This window comes from Megalops cyprinoides, chromosome 13 (assembly GCF_013368585.1).
Source record: "Megalops cyprinoides isolate fMegCyp1 chromosome 13, fMegCyp1.pri, whole genome shotgun sequence".
Lineage (NCBI taxonomy): Eukaryota > Metazoa > Chordata > Actinopteri > Elopiformes > Megalopidae > Megalops > Megalops cyprinoides.
Window position 1 is genome coordinate 24,417,849 of NC_050595.1, and position 20,759 is coordinate 24,438,607.

Genomic DNA, 20,759 nt, shown 5'->3' on the forward strand with positions numbered 1-20,759 from the left:
CTGCCGTGGTCTTTGTTCCCTGCGGTCTATTGTGATTGAGCTTCTCACAAAACATCAGTAGAGGTTTGTTGTCACTCACAGTTAGGAATAGTAACTCGGTAACAGTGGTATTGTCACTAGTGAAAAGCTCCCCTGCTCCTCCACTGTTCCGAAGGCCTCGGTTGTTTGTTAATAAGAGGAAACCGGATATAAAATTACGTCCCTTAGAATAGCAGCGTGGACTTAATCAGTGGCATGGTGACATCTATTTGTCATGGTATGCAAGACGCGATTGGCTGGTGACATTAAGTCTTTCGAATTGAGTGTGATATTAGCAGTACTACAGAGCATTTAACACTACAGAGTCTTCTGTGAAATTGCTTCTCTGGTGGCTTTCCAAGGCTCACATATATATCTGAATTACATGTTTTACATTGCAGAGTCGAGGGAAGGCCTGTTGGCACCTCATATCTTTAATCTTGCTATATTCATTTTTTCATGGGGGTCACCTCTGATACAAATGTCACGGTGCTGAATTTTAAATGACAGCCACTCACAGTGCCTCTCGCCCTCTGTCCTGCGAGTTTGAAACGAGCTGGTGAATAATTTCATCACAGAGCTGTCAGACACACAACGCAACACAGACTGAGGGGCATTATACAAACTCAACAATGGCATGCCTTGAATATTTCACCTCACAATGCCAACAGAAACCAGCGAACAGGCTGCTCCTGATCCGAGTATTTAAAGATGAGCCGCCACAAGGCCGATCGGGTTACCAGAGTCAGCTGGAAAATTCCAGGATCCGCGGCACAAGTATAGATCGCGTTTTGTTGCCTCTTATGGCAGTTCCACTGACGCTCACTCACTGTCGCGGCCTGGACTGTGGGGCCTGTAGATAACCTGTGGCATGGTAGTGCTGTTAGAGCCGCAGCTCCTAAGCCAGCCCTGTCATTCTTGTTCCCTCAGGCTGCTGAGATGAAAAACAAAGACCTGGAGGAGAGGATAGAGACACTACAAACAGACATAGAGGACAGCAACCACAAGCAAGGTCACCTGAAGGTCGAGCTGAAGAAGTTCATGGACATCTTGGACGGGAAGATCGATGAGCTCCACGAGTTCCGGCAAGGACTGTCCAAATTAGGGGTGGACAACTGAGAGGAGGTGCAGGAAGAGCTGTACTGCACATTAAGAACAGATATCACAGAAGGGTTCTGGGATGACGCGGACCCCAAAGTGGGTTTCCGCCGAAACAATCAGATTAAAACAAAATGGTAAAGTGGTAAAGTGGGAGGAAAGGAAGTGGCAAGAGTACTCCACCTGTTGGCATCTCCCCGTGTCAGTGTTCTGGAATCACATTTAGAGCTGAATTTGTAGTTTACTGAACTGTTGTAATTACCCTTTTCATAGCAGGAGAAAAAAAAAAGATGGAGGACAGGTGGAGGATTCAGTCTTAAATGAGTGCACGGCTCAGGCAGTTAGAATGCTTTCATAAGGACGATCCATTAGCGAAACGTTAAGTACAGCAAGACAGTCAAGTCATAACAGCCCTCCATTATACTGGCCACCTACATAATTATTAGATGTAAAAAAGAGAGAAGTGAATCCCGCATGCGGCTGATTCACAATGATCTCAGGTCAGCTTGAAAGCCGTTTGTCCACCACAATATGCACATACATGATCTGCACATTGTCACAAAGTGCCTCAGTTTTGAGTCTTTATGAACTGCAACGAAGGCCCATCTCTCTTTGTATGAACTATTTTATAACCCCAACAGGAGAGTCAAGGATTGATGTAACTATTATTACTACTGCCATATTTCTGCAGAAATTTACAGGATAATTTTAAGAAGTCCTTAGTTGGTCCAGAACACTAATCCCAAATGTGCAAATAGCACAACACAATTTCAGGGTTCCTCAAAACTGTACTGAATCAAATAAAAAATTGTGATAAAAGAACAGCCGTGGAGTTGAAATCAAAATCGAGAGAGATTAAAAAACACACAAACACATCCCGTGGATGCTGTACTTTTGTAGTTGTAAACACCACAACTGAAAAAGAGTAGACCTCTCTTGCAAGGTCTGTTGAGAAAAAACAAATGAAAAGGTTTCAGTAATAATTCACTGTTGCTTTGGAAACACAGTGTGCAAGATTGTATGTGCATAAGAATAAAAGACCTGTTTTGAAATTCTGATTAGGGAAACTGTGATGTAGGCTAAAGCGTGGGAGGGGGTTCCAAAAACTATGCCAGGGACGCAGTTCATGATGAGTGCTGTGTTCTGAGGATTTTGCATGTACGATATGAGTTCTGTCAATTCTTAGAGCCAAGTTACGTCTCCGAATTTGTAATTCACGTCGAGAATGTGCTTCCCACATTACTGTTTCTTTGTGTGGTGGTGAGTTTCGGGAAAGGGGGTTGCTGCAAGACTATGGAACTTCGTGTAAGTGTTCTACACGAGTAATACTTCAATATAGCCTGATGGGGTTGCTTTTTTCCCAACAAAAATCTTTGTGCTGGTGCCTATAGATTTCTCAGTCTAGCTGTCTTCAGCAATGACCCAGTAACAGCATTACCTTAACGTTCTCTGCGAGTACAGTGTATTAATTATAGGTATCTGGGTTCATAAATTTTATATATAGAAACCCTTGGCCAGGGGGTGGGAATATTGTACTCTTTGTTTTTTAAGAAAAGGTGTGAAGTCCCTCTCTTCCTCTGGAGTGCAGCTCCATGCTGTATTTGAATGTTGTAGTTCACAAAGATCAGTTGGGTGTCTTGTGGATGAACATTTGTGGGGAAACTATTATGCCGTGTGTGTATTTTCTATCACTGTTTCAAAAATATTTTGCAAGCTGTTGTTCACTATAGATGAATGAATGTGTCTGTCCCCTTCCACAGTTAAAAAATATTTAGCCCCTTGGCAGATGCTGAAGCGGCTTCGTGCTGACATTGATAGGGGTCATCCCTGCGGTTACCACGGTGAGAACACGACTTTTCATCCTTCCTGAAGAAGCAGAATGACTCCTACCCACTTTTGTGATTTCTCTTCAACATTGTACCATATAGAGTTATTGTTAAAATATAGTTTAATTAAAATGTGCTGTCTGTAGGTTTTCTTCAGCGACACGAGACGAATTTGGGTTGAGATTTGTCAGCTGTGGTAGGGAAAGAGGAAGTACAGGGGTACAAATGACTCCTGCGTACACAGTGTACTAAATTACTGTCCGAGCTGACTTGCCATGGAGACTATGACAGAGCCCGCTTTAATGACCTTATTTGATCAGAATGTGTGCTTTCTCGTTCCTGCAGCCAGACAAATCTCAGTGCCCAAACGCTGTAAACCCACACAAAGCTCAAAGTAAAGCCTCTAGGTTCTCTCCAAAGGCATTGTGACATCTTGTGCTTTTGTGACATCCTTTCTTTTTGTGGTGGAGTGAAACTCATTCATACATTTCCTGATGTATTTTATTTTATCATACGCATTCGCTTTTTTTTTTTTTTTCTTTTCCGAGCGGGAGGCAGGCGGCGTGCTGTTATGCCGCGTCTCTGTGCCGTGGAGATGACTGCAGTGTGTGTGTTGGAGAGGCCACGTTGCCACGGAAACTTGATCCCCCCCCCACTCACTCCTGGTATTGATTCTTCCCTCGTTGTGAGGGCCTATGTAAATGATAAAACATTATTTAGGAGCATCAGTATCCTAAAAAATGCAGGACATTATTAGCCACAGTGTCAGTAAGCCTTGCTTTCACAGCAAATTGCAATAGACTATAATCATATAGTTAAAAGCTGACAGCCAATATGTATCAGCTATACAGACAACGTCATCAGAAAAATGTTAAAATTTTGTTGTCTACTTCATGAATCTGTGGAAACAAGTACATGAAAAGGACAAGGAATACGAAAGGGAGCTGGTTTTGCGACGTTTCAGAATTTACCAGAAATGGACCAGTAGTATACTTCGACCCACATTCCAGGTCAAGCTCATGGCGGATCAGCGGAAAGCGTTTGCAAGCTGACCGGGATTCTTCGCCTGCGGGCGCATTTTCACACATGCATTTCCATGCAGTGAGGGCACCGCGAGAGGAAAGCGGTCACCCCTCTCTCTCTCTCTCACTCTGTCTCGGGCGCTCCTCGAAAAAGGGCTCCATCAGGCATTCTCAGTGTGTCAGCGTGATGAGTGGGCGAGTTGGTAAAATATAATTAAGAACGTGTTGCAGTGATGTTACTGTAGGCTACCACCGCTGAGCTGTCCTGTTTCCATAGCAACGCTGGTAGCTCGGATTTGTCTTTTGCCGCGTCGGTTTGATACATACCTGAACCGAGGTGTCCTCTCTGTCACTCAGAGGCGCCGATATGTCACTCTTGCGCTCACAGTTAACACATTTTGAAGTGTGACTTGGAGCCACTGAGGGGGAGCGGGGGCATTACAGTAAGTAAGGTGTTGACAAACGATGACTGCACTTCTTACCTCTTTAAAATTGGATCTAAATCACCTGGTGAGTAAGTTTCTTCACTGAGTACATGAACTGTGGTGAACAAGTCCTACAATGCTGGTTTGTTACTGCTAGTTTATGGTTTTGGTATTAAGGCATGGGCAACCATTGAGAAGCTGTGGTTCTAATAGTAAAACAGGACACGACACTGGTAAAAAAAACTTAAGTGTTACTACATCACCCGAGGTCGCAAATGAATGGATAACACTGCTTACGCAAGTGAGTACAATGACCACAGTGTTCTGAAAGGGGTTTAAAAATGCACCACTAAGGCCACTCCAACGCAGCAGTCGAACTGTGAGTTGTGCAGCCACAAGGTGGCACTGTAAATGAGATAACCCGCTGGGGGCGAGGGGGGTGTGAAATACCAGCAGCTCAGACCTTGGCCACTCCAGCTGACGTGCGTGATGGATTCTCTTTCACAGTCTGACCGCGTATGTGTCCACACTGCCTCATGCACCTCAACAGAAAACCCCGCGGCTGATAAAACCCCTGCTTCTGGCCTCTGAAGCCGCGTAATCTTTCATAACGCAAGTGATTGATAACAGAATTACACAATCCTCAAGGCACTTTTGCAGGTTTAATGTGTAACACAAAGTACATTTGAACAGACCCTGTCCAAGCTGTTATCAATAAACAAGCAGGAACCAAAAAAAAAAAAAAAAAAAAAAAAAAAACAAGGCAAAAGTCAGTGCACTGCAAATTCATTCTCACACCTTCTCTTGTCACATTACAGAAGCCAGTCAAATTAAGTGCTTTGGAAAATTGTTACAATATTAAGTATAATGCTACAATGAAAAAACAGTACTAATCAGAAGAATGATTACAATACCTTGACGTCACTGTGGTAGGCCAGCTCATTTCTCAGAAACAAAGGTCAGTATTCTCAAGGCTTTGACCTATCTTATCTTTTTGGCAGTTATGACTACAGCTCATGATGGTGATATAATTGCCTTCAGCGTAAATCACAGATGCGTTTGCTTTTTCCTTGCTTTTCGCCCAGTGCGTAAGTGCAATTCGTCACTTCATCGACAACTTGCGGAAGACCACACAAATTTCTGGTGTTCTTAAAAAAAAAAAAAAAAACACGCGGTAACCCCGTTATTGGGTTACAGCATAACACCTTGTAAACCCGTGCCTGCGTGAGGACAAGCCTGCACTGCCACAAAGTGCTATTGCCTTCATTTCTCAACAGTACGGCAGCACTGTTCAGTCAAAGTGGTCTTATTAAAAAAATGCTAAGTGAAGCCCAAAGCGCCATCTGTGCAGGCTCTGGGAAGAGGCTTGCAGATCGGCGGTCACAGCGAATCAGTGAGAGAGTGTTGGCCTCGGAGATGTTCGCGACAAGCTGGGGGGGGTGGGGGGCAGGGGGAGGAAGGCCGAGAGGGCGGCTCCATCTTAGCTGTCCCACTCCCCCGACTGGGTGTCCCCGCCGTCGTCCTCCTCCTCGTCGGAGTCCGAGGACACCTTCTTCATCCTCTGCATGGCGGCCTTGATGCTGCGCTCCAGCTCGGAGGCGGCGCTGGGCGGCGGGGCCGCGCCACCCGCGCCGGGCCCCGCCCCTGAGCCCGGCTGCACCTTCTTCAGCTTCACGCCCTGCCGGATGGCCGACAGGATGCTGTCCCTGAGGTCGACCGGCGCGCCGCGGGCCGGCTGGGCGGGCGGCGGGCCCACTTTCCGCAGTTGCATCTCCCCCCTCTGCAGGGAGGCCAGGACCTCGTCCATGGAGCCTGCGGCGCAAACCCATTAAATCATCAGCTCCTATAAGGCTCCGGGGGCCCTCTCCTTTTTTTTGACGGCGTGGCTCAACAAAAGATTTATTGTGCTTTCGCACCTTAAGCCTTGGGAGGGGACCGCAGCCAAAGCCAGCGCAATGTGGAAAGATTTGCACAAATGGGCTCCATATTTCACTGATGCGCCTGCAGTTCCGAGCCCAGAAAGCTGCTCAAATGAACTAATTTCCGAGGTCCGTTTTTCACAGGATTGGGCAGGAATCAATGCACGCTTATTATAGGTAAGAGTTTGATTCTGGAGAGATTAAACACCTGGCCTTTACTTTATGCCATCACACTCAGTCCATACGGCTGCAAGGCTGCCACTTAACATGCCATTGGGACACAGAAGAGGAGATGAGCATATTAAATACATCCTGATAAATTTCACATGATAAATTTGATAAGCCACCTTGACTTACCGCTGGCTTCCTTGCTGCGTTTTACAGTTTGACTGCAACCAAATGGTTAAATGCATCCTCACAGAGGTTTTCATATAGTTTAAATTGTACAACAAATACATGAATTATGCAAATACCCTTTTTTAGGAGCTGAACTGATACAAGATTTATGAAGAAAACCTTGTCTTAAAGGATGAGCTACACTTATGACCTGGAAAAGGACTTTAGTTTGGGACAGAAGAGACAGGGATCTGGAAAGACTCTGTAAAACAAACAGGCTGGGAGCCAGATTCTGTGGAATGCATAGAGGGGAAGCGGAGCGGAAACCCTAATGTGCAAACGGACACTGCTCGTTTCCAGCATTCATTATGAAGCTGGACCCCGGACAGTGAACCAGTCTCCAGGTCATGTTTCCGAGCCGAAACTCTGCCCCGGTTCTAAGTTGCGCCGCGCAAATTTTCGTGTTTACAGAACACGGCCTTCTGGAGGCTGCCTTCAGCTCGCTAACCGTGGCAACACTGTGACAACTAACACGGCAAATAAGCCTTCTAGTGTTCGCTATCACAGAAGTTGTTTCTTTTCCAAAAAAAAAAAAAAAGTCCCCGTGTGAATTCTGTAATTCATTTTTTGTGCTGTGCAAAAATGTTTATTAAAGACAAGGACTTTAGGATAAAATGACATCAAAGGCACAAGAGGAAATGTAATTAGCATTTATCACTTGTTAAAATGAAATGATTAACATTTAGCATTTCAAATATTAACACTTCACTCACCTATGTTTTGCTTTAGGGTGCTTTTTGCAGGGAAGGGAGCTGCCTCTCTTTCACTGAGCAAAGGCATGGGCTTGTCCAGGAGCTCTGGGTCCTGGAGGGGCAGGGGTGGTGCAGGAGGAGGTGGTGGAGGTGGGGGTGGAGGAGGTGGAGGCGGTGGTGGTGGGACAGAACCCTGGTCTGGGGGTGCGCCACCGGGCCCGGGCGGGAGGAAGATTTGGACAGAGATGTCCTTTGGCTTCTGCTGCTTCTTCTTGGGTGTGGCTGTGGAGGCGGGGCCTGCACTGCTGGGGGAGGGGCTCAGGCTGATGATGGACAGAGGCTGGGAGGAATCGTCATGCAGGGGGCCTCTGGGGGCCGCCTTTGAGCCTGGAGTCTTGAGCACGTACTGGCCCTGTTTCTTCTGGGAAGCAAAGACAGAAAGAAATATTTAGAAACATTCTGGGGCAAACTGGACTATAATGTATATATTTTTTTCTTATAATTGTGTGGCAAAGCCACAGTTTACTACCATACTAATGGATCTGAGATTAGATGATAAGTGAGTAATAATAAATCTGACCACAGAGGTACTTTAAAAAGCAGTCTCTACAGAGCCACCAAGGCTCAATTAGGTCTTGGTCTGACTCTTACTGCAGGAAGTATACCAATCAAAAGTGTTGTACCAGACACCTCTTCACACAAATTCAAAAAATGACAGTGATGCGTCATAGCCATGGTGAGGAGAATGGTTCCAGCATGACTACCTCTCTGAATGTCCTGAGTCTGCTAAGAGTCCTCTCCCGCTCCTGGTCCACCCACTCCTTCCTCTTCTGCTCCTCCTCTTTCCTCTGCTCTCTTTTCTGTAAGAGCCGACGCAATGCACACTCACGTCAGAGACAGACACAGCGCGCGCTCACATCATCGACAGAGACAGCGCACGCTCATGTCAGAGACGGTAACTGACCAACTGATCCACCAGCTGGTCTGGTGCGCATTCATGTTCAACTGCACCGGGCTGCGCATTCCCTCAGAAGCTCAGACCGCAGCTTGGCGGCGATCACCACAGTCACTCACCAGCTGGACGGCGTGGTGCTGCGCAAACTGGGCTGCGTTCTGCTGCGCCTGCCGATGCTTCTGTTCATGGGCCTCCACACACTGGTCCTGATGAGGAGAGCGTGCTCAGTGTGGGCTACCTCTACATCTACCAACACCATCAGCAATACAACACCTACAACACCTTCCCAAGTGTGTCTGCAGCTGTACGGAGACCACCGTACGAGAATGGAAGCGTTAAACCATACCAAACTGGCGCTTATTTATAAACGGCATGATTAATTAAGAATCAAGGGTGGTTTTCTCTGCTACTGCAAAAGAGTAGAATTGAACTACAGAGGAAGCTGTCAATGAGAGGTACACCTCCACCAGCCTGTCTCAGGGAGAGGGGTGGGGAAGGTAAATGGGGGGCTTTTGGGGGGCTCCACACCTTCTTGTTGCGCAGGTAGGCCCTCCTGGAACAGATGGCTCCTCTCTTGGTCTCCAGCTGCTGCAGCCGCCGGTTGAGGCTCCTGACGGCAGGGGTGCTGGGGTCACGCAGAGCCCCCGTCTGCACCACGCTCTGCAGCTCCTCCGGGTCCTCGCAGGTGTCGTAGTACACCACCTCCTCCTTCAGCTCTGCAGAGAGGCACGGCACAACACACTCATTCATTCATTCATTCATTCACACACAAGCTTCGTAGTACACCACCTCCTCCTTCAGCTCTGCAGAGAGGCACGGCACAATACACTCATTCATTCATTCATTCATTCATTCATTCACACACAAGCGTCGTAGTACACCACCTCCTCCTTCAGCTCTGCAGAGAGGCACGGCACAATACACTCATTCATTCATTCATTTATTAATTCGTTCATTCACGCACAGGCATAGTGTACGACTTCCTCCTTCAGCTCTGGAGAAAGTCAGGGCACAATTCACTCATTCCCACGGAAGCATCATAAGACACCACGTCCTCCTTCAGCTTTGCAGAGAATCACAGTGAAATTCACGCGTTCACTCTCTCCCACACAGGTGTCAGCCCACCACCTTTTCCTTCAGCTCTGCCGAGAATCGCAAAACAAGCCACTCAGTCACTTACTGATTAATTCAAAGGTCAGACAGAGACTGATCCTGAGGCAGCCCTGCCTGAGAATACCTCACTCATTAAGCCAGTCCCTCATCGCTCCTCTTCCTCGCTTGGAATTTGAAGGGAAGCAAATTAAAACCTCAAGGACCCGTGCTTTTCATGTCTCAGAACTAAAAACAAAGCCAAGTACATGTTTATTCAGGCAAATGCTGGGAAATAAATACTGTATTCCCCTGGAGCTGCAATTAAGGGACATTTACATATATAAAACATTTTCTAAAGTAAATAAGCTTTGGCAGCATTATTTTGTATACACTACAGCGGAGCTTATTTAATCAGTGGATTTTGGGGGGGCTAGCTATCCTCCTCTTTCCAGCTTTTTCATCACAGATTTATAAATATCTCCCTTTTCGGTACGTGTCTGGAAGGGACAAACATGTTTTGAAACTCCAGCTGACATACTATTCGCAAAAGGGTGTGAAAAACAATGATCTTGCGGGAACAAACTGTCATTCCGACTGAACCTGCTGAGCGTGTTTTGAGCGGAGCGCGTCAAGGACTGTCATCGGCGAAGGAAAAACACGCCTATTTTTCGGCTTATTCCAGAAAGCCGCGCCTCGGCCGGCAGATGCTCAAAGCGGCTCCCCTGCGCGGCGTACAGCTGTTGGGACGGTCTTTAATACGCGGGGAGCGTTAATACCTTTAATCTGCCGGCGCACGGTGTCTATCTGCGCCACCAGCAGCAGCTCCTCGTTCTTCAGGATCTCGAACTTGACGTCGTACAGCTCCAGCTGGGCCTCGTAGTACTGCAGCTCCAGCTGGTCGACCGTGTCCACGGCCTCCGTCTGATCGGCCAGGCCCCTCATCTGCGGGAACAAAGAGCCATTAGCGCATCGCCGCCTGGCAGTTCTCAGCTCACCTCAGCAGCCGTTTCTCAGAGAAGCACACTCAGCGGGTTGGACTCTCAAGACTTTCTTTCCCAATGGCTTTAGCGCACGTGGGCTGAGTGTGCTAATTCCGTTTTGTACTTCAGCTGCTTCTGTTTAACTGCGTTCAGGAAGGGTTTATCAGGTCTGCAACACTAAAGTGGTGCTGTCTGCATGCTGTTGGCATGGATGGAAAAGAAAAATTAAGCCCGCTGTTTCCCCAAATGACCTGGGTCACGGCGGTTAAGCCGAGCTGGATCACGGTCGCGCGCCAGAATCTCGACCGCGACCGCTCCTGAGGCCCGAGTCTGCTTTGCTTTGTTACACAGGCAGAGCGGGGCTATATTGAGTACACCGAGTTACAGGTACCATACTGTAACTCGGTGTACTCGATTCACATTGACTGAAGCATTGCTTTTGAAGCGTTATTTTTCTACTACAGGGTGGAAAAAAAACTCTGAACCTCTGCACCATGCACCTCCAGCTGACCCTCTGCCTCTGCTGATTTAAACACATGCAACCACATGCAAATGGACTGCACGGGTGCGAAGGTGGGCACAGACCATCAGCATGATTCTCGCAACGTGACCGCGGCTAAATTAAGAGCATGAAGCAGGAAGAAGAGGCAAAGCGGGAGAGGACAACAGGGTCCGCCTCTAACGGAGGCAACAAAGTGTGTGCGTCAGCTTGGAATCAGTGGATTCCCAAGGTGTCGGCCCGCTAATGAACACAGCAGCTTTCTGAAGAGGATGCTCTCAATAAAGAGTCAGCACGTCTACTGTTACAAAAGAGCTCTTCACCCACGATAATTGCAAACCTCCCCCCCCCCCCACCTACAGCTGAGATATCGCTTGCTATGTGTTGCTCAAATCCACTGGGCATCTAAAAATGAGCCCAGCCCTATTCGGAGCTGCAAAAAAAAAAACCTGTTATGAGGGCATCTGTACTAAAACTCTGTATGAATTTCAATTGATGCAAAATGTCAAGAGCCGGCATTGAACATGTCTTCTCTTGAACATGCTTAGAGCTGGAAATAGCCTCAACGCTGCCATCGCATTCAAGCGGCCATCAAACTGCCAGCGCACTGCAAAATGTGTCAAGGTTTTTTTTTGTTTCTTCCTGTAAGCCTTAATAAGCGTGAAGCCTGAATACAGTGGATATGACTACCTTTGGAAGCTGTCTCTCTGTACCCGTTGGACTCCTCTGACTCATTTGGGCAGTAGCGTGGGGGAGTAGTTCGGGCGCATTACTAAGGACCCAGTGGTGGTTTTAATTCCAGCCAGAGCAGTGAAGCTGCAGCATTTTGGGCGAGGTCTCTTAATAACCCCGCTCTGCCGTATATAAATTGCAAGCAGTGGATGTAAGCAGTGGATGAGGGTATGTGCTAAGATAATGAAATTATGGTACTGTCTGTAGCTCCTTATGTGTGTGATTAATCCCTCACCGGTACCTACCTCTTGTATCACGGGCCCATCAACCCACAGCTGATTATGGGCCCCCTGTGGGCCCTCTTTAAGTACAGCTATCCCTTAATCCAAAGACTCCGAAAGCTCACTCCCCCCACCCGCCCCGGTGGACAGGCACTGCCTAACCCGCCCCGCCGTGCCGTGCGGGCACGTGGCGCCCAGCCGATGGCGGCCCCTTACCCTCTCTCTGATGTCCTGTTTCTTGCGGTGCAGGCACATCTCTTTGGCCCGCATGTGCTGGAGGGTCTCCTTGGCCAGCATGAACTTGAGCTTTTCCAGCCTGGGGGCGGCCGAGGCCCAGGAGGCCTGGCCGAACCGCCGCCTGTCCTCCTCCATCTGTCTCAGCATCCCTGCGGACAGACCCGCCCTCCCATCATGCCTTGTGCCAAGGCTGCTGACGCAGCGCCGGCCGTGCTCTCTACGCTTGATGTGATGTTTATACGCCGCGTGTCACATCAGAGCAGGAGTGTGACCCTGCGGTTGGGGAACCAGGCTTGCAACCGCAAGGGCACAGGGTCAAATCCCAGGTGGAGGTTAACGTGAATTGCTTTTGAAAATATCCCGTGGTATAAGTGGATAATGTGCAGGAATGAGAGCTATGTAATAAGCTGTGTTTTTCCACTGACCACCCCTAGCAGTATGCATGCCATTTTAATGCAACCCGATATGGCGGCTTGCATACCAGCTGGTAAAGCCTGACCAACTGCTGAAGTGCTACTGACCCCAGAAGAGCTTGAATTTCTTGGTACAGTCTACAATCGCTTATACAGCATTTATTCATGCATAAATGCTACCTTGCTGGGCTCATTTTTTTTAGATTCTAAGGGAAGGAAATTCTGATGTTTCCCTTTTCAGTTGCCATTTTGGATAGACCACAACAGAAAGGCTGAGATGAATGATGGCAAACATATGAACACCCAGCGTGAGGGGTTTATTCATTGGGTATGTCCATTTTCTAATGTGACCTATCAACGATCCTGTATGCAGGACCATACCACCTAGCTGGGGCTTAGCGTTTTAATACACACTCTCTGGCCATGATATTTTACTGAATAAGCATGCCCTCTTCTGTGTGACCCAGGGCTGACCCGCTGTCACATCTGGGGTCGACCAACAGAATGTCAGCCTCGGTGAGTCTGCAGTGGAAACGCCTCGGGCTCGCCTTGACCTACAGCTAAGGCGGGTCAGTGGAAACGAGCTTGAAGCTGCCCTGGGTGATTGAGCCTTCACAGCATAACAACAACAGCAATAACAACCCTGAACGTTAGCGTGTACGGATCACATCTGCACTACATTTCCACACAACAGCAGGCGTGGTCATGAAATTCACAGCCCTACACCGCTAGCTCCGTTTCTTCACGCTAAACACACGTGCTGATGTAATGTCAGCGTTGCTCTGATGAAAGCGCCGCAGTAAATCAGGGCCCTGGTGCTGACGCTGCTCGTAACATGGTGGCTGAGCGGAGCGGGCGCCCCTGCGCGGTGCGCGATAGCCGCCGCGGCGCAGTACCTGCGAGCGCCTTTGATGTCTCCACAAAGTAGTTGACGGTGATGTCCTGAATGGAGCTCACTGCGTCCTCGGCTCTTTTGCTCCAGTCCTCAGCCTCCTTCTCGAGAGCCGCTATCCTCTTGGGACCCAGCTCCTCAAATTCCAGCAATTTCTGAAAATCACAGAGAGGTTTTTGGGGGAGGGGTGGCTTTGATGTCTTTCCCGTACTCCTTGTAATCTAATTATATCTAGAGATCAGCTTTCATCCTATTCATGATGGGTGTATATAGTATTTTTTTTCGTTCACAAGTGAGAGCAAGTAAGGTAACACGCACACACTTATAAATAGAATCTTTAAAACACTGTGTGAGTATTCCAGCTCTGGGTAAAGCCATGCCCCTTTGCACGTTCTTTTGAATTTCTGCTCTGCCTTCCATTTCTCCGTCTGTGGTTTTATCTCCATGTTACAGGCTATATAACCACAGGCTGATGACAGAAGCGGTGTCCTTTCACGATTCTTACGAATCCCTTTTGTCAGGATGACCTGGTATTCAGTGGAGCTTGTGATTGCATCAAGGAATGGCTTTAGCCTTGTTTCACAGAATAAATTCATGTCTTCTTGTCGCACCAAAAAAAAAAGAGGCATTTCAATAATTATTTTTCCAAGCAACCACCCAATGCCAACAGTCGTGTTTTTCACATTCAACATCATAGGCTGCAGAAAAAAAAAACAGAAAAGATTCCATGTCCTTATTTACTGGAAGAGCAAATCAACAAATAGTAGCAAATAACTCATCCTGAAGGAATCATCAAAGCCATCACTCCTCCTACTCATTTGTCTGATTTCGCTGCGCATTGAATGCTGAAAGTGAATATCCTGCAGAAACAATAGTTTTGCTAAACATAGATCAGCTGCACGCAGAATTACGCATGAAGCGATTTTAATTCCCTCATTCAGTCAGTGTTTTTGCTGTCTTATTAACTTTAAAATCAGTGAAACGGTCCTACCAAGATTTCCATTTTATACAGCATGGCCAACTCTCTCATGTCTCTGAAAGGCTGCAGAAGGTACTGGTAGAACAGCGTGGCTGTGGTAACGAGCTCCTTGTAAGCCTCATCTTCTTCTTCATAGATCTTTAAGAGGAGAACCAGCTTGTCAGCTGTTTTGTGTTGCTGGAGGATCTGAAAGAAATTTTAATATTAGCACACAGTAAGTTTGACAGTCACGCAACATTTTTTTGCATGTTCTTCACCTGATATTTTACAAAAGAAAAAAAATGGCAGAGCTGTGACAAATGCTTTGTAAAATTAACCATTTAAAAATTATTACAAAAATAACTGCTGCTCTGAGCACAGAAAAACGTTTAAATAATCACATGCTTACTAAATAAAAAATTAAAAATAAAAAAAAAATTAAAAATACCAAAATCAGAACCTAAGAAGAAAACCCATGCAAAATACCCTTTGAAAGTATGTTGATGTAATGAGCAGATTTACAAAAGCCAAATCCCACATTAACACCAAAACTCTAAATTCAGCTGCTCCATCAGAACAACAAAAACCACAGAAACAAACGGAGGCAAAAACAGAAAAGGAAAGAGGAACTCAAGACGTTCCCTTTACAAATAGATGTTCCCTTTTTTCATTTGAACAGAAGGAGACAGAAAAGTAGGCTACATTATTGAGGACTGAATGAAACCTGAACCAATATTCAACAAGCACAGCTAAACAAAAAGGACAAGTGGCTGGCTAAAAAGGGCAAGTGTAATCTTAGAACCTTCCATGTGTTGTTAAATCCATTTGGATCTAAAAGTAGATGCACCGCATGGCAGCTAATTAAAGGCAATTAGGATATCACACCAGTTGACATGGTAAGTGCCACTTACAGCCCAGTATTACATGCATTGAGCAGTGCGTTTTCTATGTTAGGATCTGTGTTTGTCCATCAGCAATTTCATTTTGTGCTGGAAAATATACCAATTCAAAGCTGGATATGGACTAATCACATATAGAATTGTGTACGTCTTCTACAAGGCACCGGCAACCTGCAGGTTTAATGATGTAACCCCAAACGCCGCTCTGAAATAAAGATGATTCATTTCTGCATGCCAACAGACGCTTTCCAGCGCAAGCCTGGCTTTTTATAACGAACACCTAAGCAGCTTGACAAGTGAAGAAAACGCGGCTTGTGTGAGTCATGTGGCGGCTTGAAGCTGCCTTCCTACGAGGCCCTCTGTAAGCCGCCCACCAGCGCTGGCCTGCGAGGACTCGGGAGCCGATGGAAACCCTGAAAAGTCGATGGAGGCTGGAGCTCCGCGCTCCTCCCACGCGCAGAGGACAACTGCGCAAATCCACCAACAATCCACACCCACGGCGTTATAACCGAGATGAATAAAGCCCAACACAGAGGCAGTCACACGACTCGGCCCTTGCAGTTTCAGGATCCGAATTAGAACAGAACAGCCCCAAGAAATGCAATCCTGCACAAGCGACAGGCGAGGCCATTTCCTCTATATTTTATTGTAAATATTCTCCTGTATTTTATTGGTTTTTTTAAATAAATTTGCATGCTATACTTATGGCAAATTATACAGTTTATCAGGCTGCCCTGAGATTTCATTTGAATGATTTCCACAGACAAAATAAATAAACGGTACTTTTTTAATCACTCCATTTGCCATGGTGCTTACGGTTGATGAAATTAACAGCTCATATGTTATTTTTAAGTTTCTGGGCAAATCTCCCATATGGCAGAAACAGCACAGGGAATGCCCTATCTAGTCAAAGGATTGCTAGAAGCATCATGAAAATTTTTCTTCACTTACATCTCAGTATTATCTCTATTTAGAACCTTTCTTTAAAGCATTCAAGTATAGCTATTTAGTTAGTTGCTTCTTATTTAGAACACCAATCCTACACCTCCGAAGGCACACATTTATTCATTTACCAAAACCAGAAATTTTAAAGGAATGTAACATAAGGAAAATCCTATAATAATGTCATTATTACATGCATATATTAACAATAAGATATACAGATATAGTTATAGCCTGCTAGGGTGGGCAGTAGGCACTTGTTTCCAGCTCATGTTTGAAAACAGCCATACCACTTGCCTACAATCACCATGACCCCAAATCAAACAAACTGGCTTCATTCTGGGATAGCCACCTAAATGAGGCTTGGGTAGGTCAGCTAGATTTTTCTTGTCTCACTACTCTCAGGCACCCTGCCATTTGCTTCTCACATTACATCAGTGGAACATTGCCTATCCTCCAATTAGCATCCACTGTGGTGCCTTATGGGAGTTGTAGTGCAAAAAGTGTCATCTTGCAGGCAAATGTATTTGGTGATAAAATGAGATTGTATCAAGGGGAAAAAAATTGTTTCAGCATTAAACTTATCCAATATGTAATTTTAGAAAATCCAAATCTCTATTTTTAAAAAGCTGAATTTTGGAATCAGATTTCACATGTGAAAAGTAAAGACTGAAAATGGATGCCAAAGAGGGGTGAACAATGCTTTTAAGAGCATTTCATGTATTATAAGACTACAGATAAGACTAACACCCTAACAGCTTGGTATATATATCTATAGCTACAGCAACAAAGAGGTAACAAGTTAGCTTTGAGATGAAACTCAGGGGGGTTTTAACTTGTTAGCTAACTGGGAAGGAAGAGGTTAAAATGTTTTGCACTCCATATACGTGGGCGCTAACTACTCCATAGGTTTGAATGAACTATCTATTCTAACTACATCTGTCTGTAGTCACCATATCCACAGTTAGCTAAGATTAAAGCATAGATAAACCATAAACAACGTCATTTTTTCTGCTGCTTTGATACTAAGAAGTGACGATGCTTACTTAGCTACCATAACTGGACCCTGTAGACCAGCAAAGTCCTGGATGGACCTTGAATCAGTCACTACCTAACTAGTTCAGCAGTGAGTGACAAATAATGTCATAACTTTTTGTAGCTAGGGAATATAATAACGTAGTCATCCACAATTGGAAAAACTGCCTTGCTAGTTAGCTACACATATTTGCTAAATAGTGCATTCTTCCTTGATGAGAAATTATGTAGCTAGCCAACAGTGTAAATTAAAAAAAAATCCTCTTTTTTGCCAGCCACCTTACTAGCTAGGTACATACTGCACATGAATCAAATGTTATGTAATGCAAAATATAAAATGCATAGCTAGCTGGAATTCTGCTGTACATTAACTGGCTAGATAGCTAAGTACAAAGCCCAAACAACAGATGGGGTGCTGGCAAACAGTGGTTTCAATTTGATTTCATCTCTGTTGTTAGTATGTTTGATTTCATGTTATTTTACAGCATACATTCTGCTAATACTACCAGCATGAATGGACAGAGCCAGTTTGTTGCCTTCTATGCATGTTGTACATTCCTGTACTTTATAGAACTCCAATCAGTGCCACACATTAAATTTCTCTGTATCACGTGACATCTTTCCTGTAAATCAACGATCAGTTTTGAACAGCAAATAATTGTTTCTTGACAAAACACATAAGAAATGATATACACTGCATTGAGTACTATGACGTGTAAGACCAGAACGCGTAGCTTCAAATAATTTTGTGTGGGACATAAATGAATCCAAGATATAAAAACATGTACACTAATGACTGTTTCTGTTCGTTCATTGATATTACAAATATCTGCATGGTACCACCTCTTGGTGGCGCCACCTTTAACTAGTGCCACCTATCGGCTAACCAAAGCAAGAGCTTGGGCGATCTTCATGCCACATCATATGGAGTCGCAACCGTCCGAACTCCGTTTATGCAGTCAGCCACTAGCTCTGACTCATAAGGCAGCGACGCTGGAGATGTTCTGCGCAGGTCTGCGCATACCTGCGCATACCTGATCCTCCACGAACACATTTACGTCAGTAACTGCCTGTGTCAAGTGACATTTTCGTTCGACGAACATAAGCAAGCATCCCTTACAATGAGTATGCGATTTTCAAATGCCGTCGTCAACACAACTTCAAAGAGCACGGACAAGCTGTTTCGCCATATTAACAATCCATGTGCCAAATGTCAAAGTCCGTAAGTATGGTAACTATTTGCGCATTGAAAAGTTGGCAAACAGTTGGCTAGGATCCGCTAGAACGATTACTAAAACAAGGCCATAGGTAGACACCATTATAGAAACGGGGCTGAAAGTGAAAGTGAAAAGCTCACTATAGCTACCTAGCAAATAACTCCTAGTTTACAAGCTAAAAGAAAGCTACAGTTTAGTTAAACAGCAAGAAGGAACAACATATCGCACCTTCCGAAGATGATCTTTCGCCCTGACGACTTCTTCTTGCATTGTTTTCCTCTTAAACTCCTGCAGATTTTCAAAGTACTCTTCAACATCACGTTCATCCTGCATAAATAAAGAATCGAGTACAATCTTCCGGCCACACACGTCAACAGCGATGCAAAAGTACTTTTCAAGCTGCCGGCAAGGTGTATCCAAATCCTTCTCTGGCTCGTCCTGGCTTGAAGTCCTACTCAGAAAAATCAGGTCCCATATGTTTCCCCCTTCGAAGTCAGTCAAGTCGGGAAAGTATGGCTCCAGCACATCGCTAACTCCCGTAAACTGACGGTGGATATTTTTGAGATCATTCACCGAGAAGAGTCCGGCCCAGCTGGTCTCGGTATCCCCTAAAGCCAGCTCCTCTTTCCGTCTCTGCCGCTGAAGTGTCCTGTTGTGACAAGTGACAGCAAACTTGCTCTCGATCACATTCCATTGTACGATGAAACCGAGTTTAAAGGTCTCGGTTTCTTCAAATATGTTACTTTTTATCGCGACCCATCCTTCCAGGCTGTCCAAGCGCTCACAGTCAACAGTCGTCATTTTAAATAAATCTGCACAGCCTGTTTCACTGCTGTGTTTACACCCTCCGCCATTTGCAAAATGTCTTAAATGTCAACTTTGACCCCGTGGTGAGTCACATGTCACGTGTCTGGGAAAATCCCAGTTATAAATTTCAGAATGTGTTACACAGACTCGCTGTTAGTGATCAGTGTAAAAAGGCGATGAAGTGAGGTACCGAAACTGATGTACATTATTATAAAGATCAGTGATTATTGCTGACAAAATGCTGACAGATTCATCATACAAAATTTTTATATTAGTTGATTCGGGATCAACGCCTGGGGGTATGAATTAGGTATCTGCTTTTGAATGCAAAACAGAGATGTTTGTACAGTCAAAATCCCAGCTATATGAATGAAACATAGTTATATTTATTTAATTTATTATTTTTTAACTTTAATTACATATATAGTTATTTAGTTTATATTTATATATGTTTGTGTGCAAATTAAGAATGATGCATTTTTGGCATCAGTAATTTCTATGTTGTGGTTTTCTATGTTAGGGTTAGGAATATGGATAGTGGGAACGTGTAACACAATGCACTTTTTCAAATATGACATTGGATATTGCTTGACTGATCAAGGTACCTTTGCGCTTTCCAGTTGTCATACTGAAATTTTATAATTACCATTTGTCATTTAAATACAGTAGAGGGAGGACACCGCATAAATATGTGTTTTTAAAACGGGCTGCTTAGAAGGAATTCAAACGAGCATAATTTCAGTCTCTGTCAGGATTTAATTTAAAAATTGTAATTACAGTACCACTGAAAACTAGAGAGCATTTAACTGCAGCTTCCCACTGAGGTTCAAATTAATTTGTGCGAGTAACTGCAGAAGTATGAAGAACAGGCACCCCTTGATGTCATCCCTCTGCAATAATCCTTAATTGCTTTTGTTTGTTTGGCAAAATCACATGCCACCCATTACTAAGATTACTGACATGAGGGCACCCACTGCCTTTTGTGTCCTTTAAGAAATGAGCTCAAGGTTATAAGGTTGTAATAATGTTTGGAATAGACACCATGCAGAAAATTCTGGTGTCAAATGAATGTATCTGTAGCAGAGCCATTTGCAGTTCAGAACTGTAATATACCTTGTACATTTTTGAAAGCACATCCTTTTAACATTGTTCCAGTGCAAGCCACATTGTTAGGGAAAAAATATTCTCCATTTGTTGCATTTTTACCTCAGATGAGCACTTAAACAATCCTTTGTAGATGTTAATATGAAAAATTAATACACAATTCCTTTAGGATTAGAACGTCATTCCTCAAAGTCTAGGTTGAGCCCTTAAGCTAAAATGTGCCAAAACATTATGAGACATGGGTATGGCAGAAAATTAGGTTAACCTGTAATACTTAGATAAATATTCACCTTATAAATGCAGCAGGTTACTTGTAGCAATGCATCATCATTCATTATTTACCCATTTTATAGTGAATAATTAACCATGACATTCGAATG

General features: G+C 44.9%; 2 protein-coding genes across 2 annotated transcripts in view; one reads left to right on the plus strand and one right to left on the minus strand.

Moving 5' to 3' along the window:
- The window catches only part of LOC118787981 (homer protein homolog 2-like), a 34,958-nt gene extending 31,597 nt beyond the window's left edge, over positions 1-3,361 (plus strand). The window contains exon 9 of the mRNA XM_036543778.1: positions 949-3,361. Coding sequence (XP_036399671.1) covers positions 949-1,137 — 189 coding nt within the window. The 3' untranslated portion in view covers positions 1,138-3,361. The remainder of the gene's footprint in view (positions 1-948) is intronic.
- Positions 3,362-5,126: 1,765 nt separating this feature from the next.
- On the minus strand, positions 5,127-19,321 carry LOC118788157 (WASP homolog-associated protein with actin, membranes and microtubules). Its single transcript, XM_036544047.1, has 10 exons — positions 18,697-19,321; positions 14,409-14,582; positions 13,422-13,572; positions 12,092-12,261; positions 10,220-10,385; positions 8,880-9,067; positions 8,471-8,557; positions 8,161-8,256; positions 7,418-7,817; positions 5,127-6,201 (listed from the first exon to the last, which is right to left on the minus strand). The coding sequence occupies exons 1-10, from the start codon at positions 19,267-19,269 to the stop codon at positions 5,870-5,872; spliced, it is 2,337 nt and encodes a 778-aa protein (XP_036399940.1). The 5' UTR covers positions 19,270-19,321; the 3' UTR covers positions 5,127-5,869.
- Between the last annotated feature and the right edge of the window lie 1,438 nt (positions 19,322-20,759).

Bases quoted from the DNA above. Each gene is read 5' to 3' on its own strand.
- LOC118788157 (XM_036544047.1), bottom strand. From the start codon at position 19,269: ATGACGACTGTTGACTGTGAGCGCTTGGACAGCCTGGAAGGATGGGTC. The intron at 14,583-18,696 runs GTGCGATATGTT...AATTTCTTTCAG, and splicing joins CGAAAGATCATCTTCGGAAG to ATCCTCCAGCAACACAAAAC. The intron at 13,573-14,408 runs GTAGGACCGTTT...TGTGATTTTCAG, and splicing joins TGTATAAAATGGAAATCTTG to AAATTGCTGGAATTTGAGGA.